This window comes from Oryzias melastigma, linkage group LG24 (genome assembly GCF_002922805.2).
Source record: "Oryzias melastigma strain HK-1 linkage group LG24, ASM292280v2, whole genome shotgun sequence".
NCBI lineage: Eukaryota > Metazoa > Chordata > Actinopteri > Beloniformes > Adrianichthyidae > Oryzias > Oryzias melastigma.
The window spans coordinates 20,017,499-20,031,907 of NC_050535.1; the positions used below are offsets into that span (position 1 = coordinate 20,017,499).

General features: G+C 40.2%; 1 protein-coding gene and 1 long non-coding RNA gene across 4 annotated transcripts; one reads left to right on the plus strand and one right to left on the minus strand.

Moving 5' to 3' along the window:
- Positions 1-140: 140 nt before the first annotated feature.
- On the minus strand, positions 141-9,057 carry hadhb (hydroxyacyl-CoA dehydrogenase trifunctional multienzyme complex subunit beta). 2 transcript variants are annotated; one of them, XM_024291622.2, is made up of 16 exons: positions 8,919-9,057; positions 7,235-7,298; positions 7,114-7,155; positions 6,925-7,021; positions 6,804-6,848; positions 5,467-5,566; positions 5,300-5,387; positions 5,041-5,228; positions 4,786-4,966; positions 3,060-3,181; positions 2,907-2,986; positions 2,784-2,831; positions 2,617-2,704; positions 2,400-2,474; positions 611-775; positions 141-543 (listed from the first exon to the last, which is right to left on the minus strand). In XM_024291622.2, the coding sequence occupies exons 2-16, from the start codon at positions 7,290-7,292 to the stop codon at positions 508-510; spliced, it is 1,413 nt and encodes a 470-aa protein (XP_024147390.1). In that variant the 5' UTR covers positions 7,293-7,298; positions 8,919-9,057; the 3' UTR covers positions 141-507. The 2 variants fall into 2 exon arrangements, with proteins under 2 accessions (XP_024147390.1, XP_024147389.1); XM_024291621.2 differs by having other exon boundaries at positions 233-543; positions 7,235-7,312; positions 8,919-9,025.
- On the plus strand, positions 8,010-10,938 carry LOC112158328. 2 transcript variants are annotated; one of them, XR_002921293.2, is made up of 2 exons: positions 8,010-8,837; positions 10,568-10,938. It is a non-coding gene; the product is annotated as an uncharacterized LOC112158328 (long non-coding RNA). The 2 variants fall into 2 exon arrangements; XR_002921292.1 differs by lacking the exon at positions 8,010-8,837 and adding an exon at positions 9,221-9,304.
- Positions 10,939-14,409: the final 3,471 nt, after the last annotated feature.

Sequence of the window (14,409 nt, forward strand, 5' to 3'; positions counted from 1 at the left end):
CAACGCCGCTTGCGGCTTTAATTTATTAATGAATCTTATAAGATCTTTATAAGCATTTCATTTACACTCGTAAGTCATTTGTTATACCTTAGCAAATGCTAATTAATGTATTTATAAGCAGCTTAAAACCACATTAATGCTTGATGATGTCTTATAGTTTATTAAGGAATCCTATAATAAAGCATTATCAAAGTAACCAGTTCAAACAGGTGATATTAATACTTTGTTCCAATTGGTTTTTATTTTGACACCATTTCATTTGTAAGAAAAAAATATTACAGCGTTTATAAACATTAGGGTCACCATGGTGATATTAAACTGCAGACAGGAAGTTCATCAAATCTTCTGCACATTCTTCAACCTCCTAACAACGTTTAATTTACAAACATTCACATCTTTCTACACCCCCGTCTGATCAAGGCAAAGCGGTGCGTTTGTGGGCCCTGCGGCGTCCACGGGCGTGTTAGTCAGGACTGCAGGCATGACGAGGATGAAGATCTAACGGAGTTACTGCGGATACGCCTCCACCACCATGGCGTGACCCTGGAATCCAAGGAAGACGTGAGACAGAGATCCTGAAGCTTCAATGAAGCCGTGTTTCTGGGGTTACCTGTCCTCCCGCGGCACAGGCCGCCACCAGCCCGTACTGACCGCCCTCCCTCTTCAGCCGATGAGCCACGGTGGTCACCAGCCGGCAGCCGGTGGCGCCGAAGGGGTGTCCCAGAGACAGAGAGCCCCCCCACGAGTTGAACTTCTCCATGGGAGGAGCTCCGACCTGAAAACACCAAGATCAGAACCGCACGAGGATTTCAAGTCAAAAGGGTTTTGATTTACTGGGATTGTTTAGAAAAGTGGAATTAACATTGACTTGATCTATTCTGATGTCAGACAAAACATTTTTGAAAGTTCTAGTCGTCTTTAGTCTTCAGCTGTGACTTTAAGTGAAGTCGGAAGCCTCCAGGCGGAACTTCTAGTCAAGTTGCAATAATTTAAAGTCAGGTCTAAATATTTTTGATGTATATTCTAGTTAAGTCACAAGTCTTCGGCTTTATATTCAGGGTCAAGTCTCATGTTTTCCGCTATAACTTCTAGTCCAGTTTCAAGTCTTTACCTGTATCTATTAGTCAAGTCTCAAATCTTTAACCATAATTTAAAGTCAGGTCTAAATATTTTTGGTGTATATTCTAGTTAAGTCACAAGTCTCCAGCTTTAAATTCAGGGTCAAGTCTCATGTTTTCCGCTATAACTTCTAGTCAAGTTTCAAGTCTTTAGCAGTAAACATTAGCAAAGTCTGAAGTAATTAGTTGTAATTTCCGATCAAATCTCAAGTCTTCAGGTAAAACTTTTAGTCAGTTGTCAAGTATGTAGCTTCAAGTCAAGTCTCACCAATAATTTCTAGTCAAGTCTAAATATTTCTGATGTAGCCTCGAGCTATGACTTCTAGTCAAGTCTCAAGTCTTTAGCTGTAATTTCCGATCAAATCTCAAGTCTTCAGGTGAAACTTTTAGTCAAGTGTCAAGACTAAAGCTGTAACTTCTAGTTAAGTCTTCAGGTGTAACTTCTATTCAAGTTTCAAGTCTTTAGCTGTAACCCTTAGCCAACTCTCAAGTCTTCAGGTCTAACTTCTAGTGAAATATCACATCTTCAGGTCTAACTTCTAGTGAAATATCACATCTTCAGGTCTAACTTCTAGTGAAATATCACATCTTCAGGTCTAACTTCTAGTCAAGTTTCAAGTCATCAGATCTAACGTCTAGTCAAGTCTTCAGGTCTACTTCTAATCGAGCATCAAGTCTTCAAGTCTAACTTCTAGTCAAGTCTTCAGGTCGAACTTCTAGTCAAGTATCAGTAAGTAAGTAAGTAAGTTTTATTTATATAGCACCTTTCACAGACAAAAGTCACAAGATGCTTCACAAGTTAAAAGCATAAAAACAAATACTTCAAAAGATAAGAAAACATAAAAGACAATGTTTTAATGCAAAACTTCTAGTTAGGTCTCAAGTCTTTAGGTCTAACTTCTATTCAAGTATCAAATTTTAATGCAAAACTTCTAGTCTTTAGCTTTAAATTGAAGTCAAGTCTGTAAAATACTACATTCAGAATAATCTTGATGCCTAAATAAATCAGATAATCTCTGTTTTTAATCTCCCCATAGTTTTTATTCATTTTTGTTTAAAGGAAAAACATGAATCTTTTTTGTCATTCTGTCTTCATTTCTAACAGTGATTTTCTCCATTATAACATTTCAAAGATTCTCTTTCTTTAATAAGAACATTCTGAAGTAGTGTGAGCTTCCTAAAGAGAGTTTTACCTTTAAAATCAAAAACTGAACCTAATTCTCCACAAAAACATGAAGTCAATACTTTCTTGACAAAAATAAAATCATGATGAATTTTTACCTTTGACTTCCTGCCCATGTACGTCTGAGCGAACCAGTCAGAGTCCATCGCCTTCAAATTTGCCATAATCTGACCCTGAGGAACAAACAAAGATGGTTGCTATGGAAACCAGGCTGAACATTGATTTACCTTGATCCAGGTTTGGGCTAAGAAATTATGGTCTTGACAATGCTAAAGATTTTTTTTTGATGATTTTTCCTTCCTGTAGAAAACTCACAGCGAACGCTTCATGAAACTCAAACACGTCGATGTCGCTCAACGATAAGCCGGACCGCTCCAGAACTTTCGGCGTGGCGTAGGTGGGCCTGAAAGTCAAACGGATCATTTGGTGCTCCACACAAACACACTGGATCCAGCCGTGAGAGGAGACGGTGACACACTCACCCCAGCAGCAGCTGATCTTTGGGGTCCTGGGAGACGTAGACGAAGTCTCTGAAAAACACAGCGAGTGAGACGGAGGTTCTGAAGCAGACCTGCTGCTCTGCTCCACTCAGAGGACTCACATACCTGAGGTAGGCTTTGGGTTTGAAGCCCATGGCCAAAGCTTTCTCCTCAGACATGATGAGCACAGCAGAGGCGCCGTCCGTCTGCGGACCACAAGCGTGGACAGGTGAAGATGAGGAGGACGCTCAAATGAAAGCCTGAGGATGGAGCTTTTACCAGGAAGGAGGAGTTGGCAGCGGTGACTGTGCCGTGAGGTTTGACGAAGGCCGGCTTCAGTTTTCCCATCTGCTCCATGGAGGACGGCCGGATGCCGTTGTCCTTGGAAACGATGTCCCGACCTGAAGGGGACCACAGTCAGTTTCCATTACAGATGAACAACCCAAAAACTAACCTTTGACCCGTTTCCACAATTAACGACGTTTAGACGACTTAAATGAAAAAATGTAAAGATCCAATCTAGTGAAAACAGTGTTTTAACATGTTCTTGTAGCATTTCTCTGATAGAGGGCATATGTAAAGAACATTGAGTTATATTAAGAAAGCCAATGTAGAAATGTAGATACATATTAACATTTTTGGTGAACTTTAAATGATCACAGATTTAAATATCATTAAATATTTTTTTTTTTTATTATTAACTCCCGTAACAAGTTTAAATTACCTTCAATAAAGCTTCTGTGAATGCTTCTGAAAGTGGTTGCTGAAGATGCTATAACTGCTTGCTGACGCTGCTGAAGTAATTAGCAGTAATTGCTAAAAGGGATTTGCTAAAAATTCTTATGCTATTTGCATAATGCTAAAGTTGTTTATGTATTTGAATATATAAAAGATTATTAAAAGCCAAAGTAGCCAAAAAAGCTAGCATTTTTCTAAAACATTGGCTAAACTCAACATTATCCAAAAAAAAAAAACTGTGAATGCCAAACTAGTTCAAAAAGTTAGCATTTTTCTAGCTTAACTTGAAAAAAGCCTAAAAAAAACAATTCACAGTAGATGTCGAATTAGCCAAGAAAAAGTTAGCATGTTGTAAAATATTAGCTACACTCAAGAAGAGCCAAAATAACCTCAGTAGATGCCAAATTAGTCCCTCAAAATTGCATGTTGTTAAAATGTTAGTTGAACTCTAAATTAGCCCAAAAAATCCTCGGTAGATGTCAAATTACATAAAAACGTTGACATGTTGTCAAAATATTTGCTATTCTCTACATTAGCCCCAAAAAATACTCTGCAGATTTCAATTTAGCCAAATCGTTAGCATGTTATTAAAATATTAGCTAAACTCCTAATTAGCCCGGCAAAACAATCCTCCGTAAATGTCAAATTACCCAAAAACGTTGGTATGTTGTCAAAATATTAGCTAAACTTCAAATTAGCCCCCAAAAATACTTTGCAGATTTCAAATTAGCCAAAAAACGTTAGCATGTTGCTAAAATATTAGCCTTAAAATGTCAGTAGTATTAATGTCCTGAACATGCTTGATAGGTTTCAAAGTGCAGAGAGAATGAGAAGAATGTTGTGGAAATAAATTCGCATTAATTTTGTAAAATCTTGAATTGTATAAAATGTATGAACACCAAAAGTACAAGAATAAATGTCTTGATGTGCTGGACGTTTTTGAGGTCAAAAGGGCACAGTAAGAATTTGAAAAATTCCCTAAGACTTAATATGTTAAAAAAAAAAAATCATATAAATTGCGTAAAATCTTAAAAACCGTAAAACATAGGAATACCAAAAGTACAAGCACCCATATCCTTAATGTACTGAATGTTTTGATACCAAGATTGCAGAAATTGCTTAATAAAGTTAATTACTAAATTGTTTGAGTGTTTAAGGTTAAAAAAGAACGTTTAAACATCGTGAATATTTGGTGTTTTCTGAGCGTTTCCACATTTCTCATGTGTTGCAGAGAACAGAAGTGCGCCCTCGTTTCCTCTGGCTTCACCTGGTACTTTGAAGGAAATCACGTCCTCCAGCAGCCCGCCGTCCTGAGCCTTTTTGGCCAGGCTGTGAGAGCGCAGCGCGAACTCGTCCTGCTCCAGCCTGGAGACGCCGAATGCGGCGGCCAGCCGGTCGGCGCTGTGGCCCATGGTTTCTGCCGTGGAGAACTCGGCCACGGCGGGAAGCTACAGCCGGGGGAGAGTCAGGGTTTAGGAGGATGAGTCGCCGCTGAGGAGGTCAAACTCAGACCCGCGTTTACCTCAGGGGACAGGTGAGCCAGACGGATGCTGCCGATCAGGCTGAGCCGCTGCCCCAGAGTTTTGGCCTTGTTGAGGGACAGCATGGTCTTCCTCATCTTGCGACTGTGGCGGATGGGAACGTCGGACATGAACTCCACTCCGCCCGCGACGACGGCGTCACACTGACCTGCAGCAATCAGCCCAACGGCTGCAGAGGAAAGAAACGGCTTTATTACAGAATCCCAACGACAGCAGCTCTCCAGCCGACCTGCAGCTCACCTGAAGTCATGGCCTGGTTGGAGGAGATGCAGGCCATGGTGACGGTGTGAGCTGGGATCTTGTCCGAAAAGCCCGCCCCCAGAGACGCCTGCAGGTAACAGTAAACATGGTCAATGCGGTAAAAGGTAGAACAGCGAGTGGCTGGCGCCGGCGTGGAAGTGTCATACCTCTCTGGCCACGTTGCTGGTTTTCACTTCCTGAATGACGGTTCCATAAATGATGTAATCCACGGCGTCTCTGGGGATTCCGGTTCTGTTCAGCAGACCCCTGGAGCCAAAACAAAGTTCTCATTTGTCCACTCATTATGTAAACTTCAGACTTTTATCTTTCTTTTACCATCATCCCTTAAAATGTTTCATTTCCATGATTTACTTCTAATACGGACAAGTCAAAGTGAGCGGTTTCCATGGTAACATTGCATCACAACAGAACGGAGATAACAGATTTGTTTACTTGTTTATTTAGAAATCAAGGGTCATAGAAAAGACTTCTTTGGGATAAAAATATTGACCACTTCAATGACCACGATCAACATACATTTACAAATAATGGTCCTTCTGAGGCTCCTTCCCAACGAGTTTTAGAACTTGTGTTGTAAATAAACAGCCAAGAGGAGAAAGGTTGGGGGAACTCACAGATGACAACAATAGCTGTGTTTACATGGACACAAGTGATCAGAATAAACACCAGATTAGAGCCACAATGCTTGATGTAAACACGCCACTCAGAATACTCTGACTTGATCAAACTCTTTCAGATCAAGACTTCCTTCCAAATGAGATGGGTTCTGAGAGATGAGAACGCCTGTGATGTTTGATGCCCGTGACGCAGCTGCCTGAAATATGTTGCAATAAATATTTATTTATTATGATTCTCAAACCCTAAATAAGATCAAATTACAGTAAGAAGAAAAACAACCCAAAGCTTGACTTGAACCGGAGTTATTGGAGTGGATGACTGTAGCACTGAACACTGTGCTACGTATAACTAGTGATGAAAAGCATTACAATCAAGTCTTAAGTTTTTTTGTTTTTTTTTAAACTTGCAGATGAAAAGATAAATCTCAGCTTTGTTTTTCATTTTTCTCTCTATAAATCAATAAGAGCGGCGTGTCGTTTGCCGATAGTGTTAACCAAAGCAGAAGAAAAGCCAAGACACAATGTATGCATTTATATTGTGACATGAAAAAGCATTTCTGTTTATGCATTTTATTTTTTTAATTGTATGTTTTTTAATTGGATTTTGGTACATATTTACCAGAGATCTTTTTGTAAATGAAATACTGAATGCCTTTTCCTTTATCATTTAAATTAAGTTACAGAATGAGCGGTGTTTAATAAAATGAAAAAGCCTTTCGGAGGATTGCTTTTTCATTTTATTCAAGACACAAGTGATGCAGGTACATTATGAAACTGAAAAAAACATTTCCAGTATTGAATTAATTTTGAATTATGAGTCACAGACGCTTCCATAGAAAACAACCCAAATTTGAGCGGAAACTTACTGCAGAGCGGCTCTGGCCAGGTCGTGAGGCATCATGTCAGCATACCTGGAAACACAACAATGTTTTCAAACCTGATGAATATTGTTTTGAAAAGTGTTGCTGGCCTGAAGAAGGAACGTACGTGGTTCCAGACAACAGGAACGGCGTTCGGACTCCTTCCACCAGAACAATATTCTTCACTCCAGGACGAGCCAACGTTTTTTTGCTCTTCGTCTGAACTGAAACCAACAAATCAAATGTGAGCGCCTGAAGATGTGTGACCATAAACACAACCCAAGAGCATCACATTCTGTTGTGTGAGCATGTTTACCCTGAGCCTGGAGAGGTGCCGTCACACTGAGAGGGCGGGCTCCTGGAAGACACGGTTATTCACAGATTTAAGGAGGAGCCTGCAGGAGAAAACCCAATCACCACAGTGTGACAAAACTCACCGAGTCGGGACGCCCAGGAGGAAGCGGCGGCGGCGGGCCGCAGCAGCATGGAAGCCATTTTACTCTGAAAGGAAAAACCTGCAGCCATGAATGAAGGAACGGGAGAGTCGGATCTTTAAAGCAAATTAATGGAAAAAAGTTCATAAAAATAATCTGCTTTTGTTGCTTTAACCTTGTAACACCATAGATGTCATCGATGACAATTAAATAACATCCAATCTTTGACGCCATCTTTGTTGTGTTGTGAAAAGTTGCTTTTCTTCGTGACAGAATTGGCTGATTTACTACATTGATTCTACTGCTGTGAAGTGTTTTTCTCTGCTTCAGAATGCTTAAATGATTCAACTGTATGAATTACTCAAACTGTTTAGTTGATTTATAGATGGATCCATTCAGTTCCACATTCATATTATCATTTTTCTGATGCTTATGTCGCATTCCGATCCTTTTGACCTATTTTCAGTTTTATCCTAGTAGCTGATAGGTTCAGTAATGAGGTTTCTGACTTTAACAGTTGAATGACTCTGCAGTGTTCAGGTGACAGGAGAGGAGGTCAAATGGCAGGAAAAAAGGTTCACTAAACCTGAGAAGATTACTACAAAGTTATGGATCAGAAAGCCATGATAAAGAAAGGGAGTTAGGTGCAGCTAAAATTATCTCCTTTTGCAGAGAATGAGGCAAAGCATTCTCTCTGACCCAAATTCCATCCAATAATGCTTTGCTGTCAAAAAGCAAAAATGTGTTTTAAGAAGAAAGGAGTCAGAAACAGCTTATAAATGTTTGATTTAATGCTTAGAAATTCACAACCCAACATCATTCTGTGAATGAATTTAGTAGATTTTGGATCAACTCACAGCAGAACTGAATTCCAGACTCTTATTTTTTAGCACAGCAAAGAGTATTTATTCTATGATGTCCAGGATTATTTATTTGCATTTTTAACACGGCAATGCTACTATAGTAGTTCGTTTGCATATTTGTAGTTCAAATGAATGAAGAAACATCCCATCTTTTTATTGCCTTGTAGGAAAGAAAAAAAAACTAATCTCCTTTTGAATGCCTCTCTTTTCTCCTTTGACCCATAACGTTTTCCCCTTCCAAAATGCTACAACCCCTATGTGAACTATTGGTTGTGGTGCGTTCACTGTCACTGCTGCATTCAGAGCTTTACGACCTGCAGGTTACCTGAACTTTCCACCTCAAATCATTAAAAGGATAGCCAAGAGTCAATAGTGATTTAAGTATATGACAGCACGAGTTTAAATTCCAAATATACAACATTTTAATCCGATCATTTCTAAAATATGCTGATAAAATTCTATTTTTCTGACGTAAGCGAACGCGACATCAGTCTGACGGTCACCCTTTCATTCTGTGACCCTTCACCTACATTGCTCTCCTGTATAATGACAGCCGTAAAAATGACCAAACATAAGACTGAAACTAATAAATATTATATTTTGATTGACTGAAACAGCCATTTCAACCCAACTGTAAATATTTAGGTGAAATAACTAAAGACTGCCGTGTCGCTGCGTGCTGCAGGGGAGCTAGCATACAGGCTATATATCATGTCAGACGGCTTCGGTAACTCACAACACAGGTAAGTAAAAACGACAAAATAAATTAAAATGTTTTTTTATTAAGTTTGAAAGCTAAAAGTGTCAGCTGCGTTCACAAGTACCTTTATTTGTGTTGAATGACGGAGCTTCTGCTTCCCTGTCGGTGATCAGCCGCACTCAGAGGGACTACAAACCCTGTGGACAGGACCCAACCACTGACTGAGCTGTCCAAACATATGCCTGAACAAAAATGCATCCCATCTGCCTAAAAAATATTCTGAACATCACATTTAATAATAAAAAAAGCTGCCTTTACCGATAATATTTATTTATTTATTCATTATTTTGCTGAAAATATTAACCCAAATGCAAATTAAAAAATACAAAACTTTTATTTTTAAACATAACTGTTCCAAGAAATAATTTTGAATTGGTTATTAGTAGTTCAAAACTACTCGTGAAAAGCACAATGTTTAAAGTCTTTTGTAGCTTTAAGCATAAAAACAATGTAAGTGTCTTCAGGAAATCTTCACCAAACATGTTCTTTTATGTGTGATTTATTTAATCAAATAATACTTCTATTGTGTATCATTTGATGTATTTATCATTATTATTGTTGTTGTTTATTACTGTTTTCTCAAAATGTGATGTTTGGTTCTGTTTAAACTAGAGGTGTCAAACTCAATCGCACAGGGGGGCAAAATCCAACAGGGCGAACAAGATAAACGTTTATTAAACACTCTAAATTTAAATTTTCAAAACTTTAAAACCATAACTTTTAAACATAATTATGAACTAGATATATATCATTACCTGCCATAGTGCTAGTGTGAATGCTGTAAGCTGAATTTGGCCGCTGAAGATGCTAGTGATAATAGCAGAAGATGCTGAAGTTGATAGATAAGATATTGGCTAAATGCCAAATTTGAATAAAAAAACAAACAAAAAAAAAACAATGTCGGTTAGCCTAAACAGCAAGCATAGCTGAAAAAATTGCTAAGCTTCAGCATATCCTAAAAAACGGAAAAAGCCTAAATTAAACAGCTAGCATGTAGCTCAAATATTAGAAAAACTCAAAAACAGCTTAAAAAATCTTAGTAATGCTAAGATAGTCTACAAAGCTAGCAGAATGTCCATTTATACCAATTTAAAACTGTAACTTTTTAGCATAATTATGAATAATAAAAGGCAGGAATATTATTCTAGAATAAATCAACTTAAACCTTAAAAAAATTTCAACATTTTTCTTTTCATAAATATATATTTTGTCACATCTATACAAGTTTGAAATAAGTCCAAGATAACATTGGGGAATTAATAACAATAAAATAAAATGATCTGGAGGGCCAGATAGAATTACCCGATGGGCCAGATCCGGCCCCCGGACCTTGATTTTGACCTATGTGGTTTAGACCATTTTGAATTAATATTAATCTTCTAATTATAAACCAAAATGTAATTAAAATTTTATAGATATATATTACTGATTGTACAAGTCAGATTATGAAAGAAACTCAAAAGTTACTTTCATTTTTCCTCAATCAAATCGTGTTTTCTGTTGTTTTTCTCCTTCAAACATTCATACTTTCTGCTCTTTAGCTCAGAAAAAGGGGAGATTTTTTTCCTCACTTTTAAGTGCAGTTGTGTCATTGTGTTTACATTCTCTGGGGACGGCGTTAAACCAGCAGAAATCAGCATAAATCAGCCACAGCTCTGGCCTTCTGACAGACTGACTCTTATCTTTTTTTTACCCCTCTCTCCATCCATCCAGCCAGCACTCCCGTCAGCCGCTGGCTCAGGATGATGTGGCAGTTATAGGACTCCAGCTGCCAAAAGTGTGTGTTTGTGGGAGACGTATGCACATACGGGGCGTCACACATTATGTTTATGACAGTCCTGACTGCCTGTCTGTGTCTCAGCCTTCACGCTGACGCCTGTGATTAATCAGGATGCGAGCACGTTTCCATGTGGATGCAGCAGAGCCAGCAGGAGGTGATGGAGATGCAGGAACGGGATCCTGCATACAACCAAATAAGAAAATGCTTCTGCTTTTGCAAAACTACAACCACTAACCCAAGAACACCAGTGCAACATGTTGTGTAAAGTAATATGGAAGAATACTTTATAAATTATTACCGCTTCCATGGTGTTTCTGTGTCTCTGTGGCTGAGCTTGAAGGCTGATTGTTTAGTATTAACCTGTGGAGGAAAATAAAATTAGGAGATCTTTTTCCTTTTTTTTAATGTCTCGATGAGGCCCGAGCCGGCTGCCTCTCTTTCTGCCGATGTTCAATAAATCCTTCCTACCCGTGATTTTGTCCTACCTACACTTACTGCGCATATGTACTAAATTGAAATACGTCATCTTTTTCAGTCTTAGCGGACCGCCCATAAGTCTGTGCTATCCCTCCATCTTGTGATCAGGCGATGCTGCCTCGTGGTAAAGCTGTCCGTGTATCTGACCCCCCTCTGAGGCCGCGTTGCTCCCCGTAATTCTGTCTTGCTCCGCCCATAATTTTCTCTTACCCTGTCCTTAATTCTTTTCTACCCTGCTGTGTTTAAATACTATACATTTGTTTATATGCAATAGGTTGGAGTATCTGATAAGGTAGGACATTTGGATAGCTATCAGTTTGTGCTACGGGTAGGAAAATCTCACGAGGTAGGACAGATTGTTAGAACGCCGGCCTATCGAGCGAGTGAGCTCCACCGCGGGAGCGAAAGCCGGAGATCTGTCCAGAGTGTATCACCCCAAAATGTCCAGATGAGCTTTACAAACCTGCGGCTCCAACGGCTTAAGGAAAAAGATAAAAGTTCTAGACAAAAACCCTCACTTTAGACTAGTATTTTACCTGCTGATTGAGTCACTGAAAACGTCACATGCTCAAAGCTGAGTTCCTGATTGGCAGATGCGATGCGGCGACCTGCCAAACTTCAGGTATTTATATTTTGGCTGCACCGCCCAATTTGGGCCTCGTTGCTCAAATCGAGCTGCAGACCTCCCCGCCCATCCCTCAGATCACGCCGCTGAACTTGAGATCGCCTCATGTCACATCTGTTCCATTGACTTAACATTGAATCGCGTTTGAATGGACCTTAAAGGTGCTAGATGGAATTAAGAGCCTTTGCACAGAACCACAACACCAAACTCCAGTTCGGGGACTGTTCCATGTGACCTTCACATGTGCGGGGACGCACCTGAGGTCTTCCTGCCTGCAGCAGGTAGCACTCAGAGACTGTTGAAATGGTACGGACACACTCTCTAATACTAATCAGGAGCCAACACGAAGGCAGGAACCCCCCACAGTCTTTAGTTAGTGGCTCCACTTGAGTATAAGAAGGTCAAGACAGTCGTTTTGGGCTTTTCATGAGAATGTCAACATGAAGCTAATAAAAACAAGATGGTGGATCCAACGACAGCTGGTGAACCCTCTGGCTATCATCTTCTTCACGTTTGGCTTTTTTTGAGAGAAGGAGAGTGATGTTTAGCTATTGGACAAGAAGTGGACGGCTTCAGCCATCTAACGAGAGAGTCCAGGTTCCTTTGAGAGAAGACAGGAGTGTTGAATTTAATTCAGGCTGGAGTGGGAATTATGAACAAAACTTGGCATTAAAATCTCTCTTTAGATGAAAAAACATTTTCTAAAACACAAAGGATCCAAGGGAGTATCTTCTCCTAATGTCAGACCTGTTGGGTCTACTCCGGCTTTTAGAGAAGATGTTCTAAAGCAAAAACACAGGGAGTCAATAATAATAAGCTGTAACTCTTTGCACACTAAGTGCAGTTGGTGAAACCCAACGTTGCTGAAAAATATTGAGCAATTTGACAAATTTCCCAAAAAAATTGAAAAAAAAGAAGAATCAATTAGGATGAATTGAGTCCTAAAGGGTAGTACGGTGGTGCAGTGGTTAGGCCCTCATTCAAATCCAGGCTGGGATCTTCCTATAACTTTATTTCTGTCTGCTGTTCTACAACGTTTGTTCTACTTTTGTACCAATCAACACTCAGATGCTCCTGTGTTTCTGCAGCAAACACAGGAGTTAAGAAACCAAGAGTTTCTTAACAATGTTTTCTCCTGTTGGAATGAAATACTATCAGATAATGTCATGAAACCATGTGCCCGGCCCATGAAATCACTCATTAAATCACCAAATCATTAAATAAAACATGAATCAGGACATGCTGTGATTATGTTAAACCCCTGAAAACAGAAGAGAAAGAATCACCAGTGATTCCTGTGTTCCCCATGCAGGTGTTTATTGCAATCCAATATTAACAAAACAAACACAAAACAAAAAACATTCTGTTGGATCCTTCTTGGTTTAGTTTTGGTCCTTGGATTTTCCTCAAATTTATCTCGATATTGTCTAATTATGTCTCTGTGCTGCTGGATCCTGCCTGGTTTCTTTTTCACCTTGGAAGAGTCCTGGAGAACAGCAGCTGGTCTTTGAGGAACATTTGTGACCTGTGTTGCTTCATGCTGCTGGTGGAGCTCCACTGCTGCTGGTTTTATGGTGTTGCTGCCAGCATTGGGCTGCATCCTCCCCAAAGTGAAGAATGGATGTTGTAGTGCTTCACTTGGAGATGCGTTTGCCCGGATCCACCATCTGCTTCAGCAGGTCCACAAACTGTTCCACTTCTTTGACTTTTCTTGGGTCCACATGGTCAGGGATGAGTTGGTCAAAGAACCAGAAAATCAACCTCTGTGACCAGTCTCCCTGTTTTCCTAGTCTGCTCTTGCGATGTGTCCAGCTTCCAGACAGACTGAGAGTTTTCTTGGGTCTTGGAGAAGAAACTTCCACCCCTGGGTCAGCACTTTCTCCTCAGGCATGTCTTGTAACTCCACAATGGCTCTGATCATGTCATATTCAGAGTCCCTCCCATGAATGAAGGTTCCCGAATACAGCACAGACAGAATGTAGCCAAGTGTCCACATATCTAAACGCTGGTCTAAGGGCAGACCCAGGATGACTTCAGGTGCCCTGTAGCAAATGTTCTGGATGGAACTTCCAGTCTTCCATGTCTCTAATTTTATCTGCCAAACCAAAATCTATGAGTTTGACCCGCTCACTACCTCGAGACAGAGGAGCTCACTACGATGCTAGAGGGGAGCTTGCTAGCTTGCTACAGTAGAGCTCACTAGCGTGCTACAGTGAAGCTCACTAGCATGCTATGGTGGAGCTTGGTAGCATGCTACAGTAGCGCTCACTACCTCGAGACAGAGGAGCTCATTACGATGCTAGAGAGGAGTTTGCTAGCTTGCTATAGCAGAGCTCACTAGTATGCTACAGCGGAGTTCGCTAGCTTGATAAAGCAGAGCTTGCTGGCTAGCTGTAGAGGAACTCGTTAGCATGCTACAGTAGTGCTCACTACCTCAAGTCAGAGGAGCTCACTAGCATGCTTCAGTGGACCTCACTAGCATGGTAGAGAGGAGCTCCATAGCTTGCTATAGTAGAGCTCACTAGCATGCTACACTGGCCCTCGCTAGCATGATACAGTGGTGTTCACTTCCTCGAGACATAGGAGCTAACTAGGATGAACAGAGGACCTCACTAGAATGCTACAGTGGCGTTCGCTACCTTGAGACAGAGAAGCTAACTAGCATGCTACAGC

What these genes read in the sequence shown, in the direction of transcription:
- hadhb (XM_024291622.2), bottom strand. Translation starts at nt 7,292, where the DNA reads ATGGCTTCCATGCTGCTGCGGCCCGCCGCCGCCGCTTCCTCCTGGGCG. An exon ending in TGGCTCACCTGTCCCCTGAG is followed by an intron (nt 4,967 to 5,040) that starts GTAAACGCGGGT and finishes CCCCGGCTGTAG; the next exon opens with CTTCCCGCCGTGGCCGAGTT. An exon ending in CTGCCAACTCCTCCTTCCTG is followed by an intron (nt 2,987 to 3,059) that starts GTAAAAGCTCCA and finishes TGTGGTCCGCAG; the next exon opens with ACGGACGGCGCCTCTGCTGT.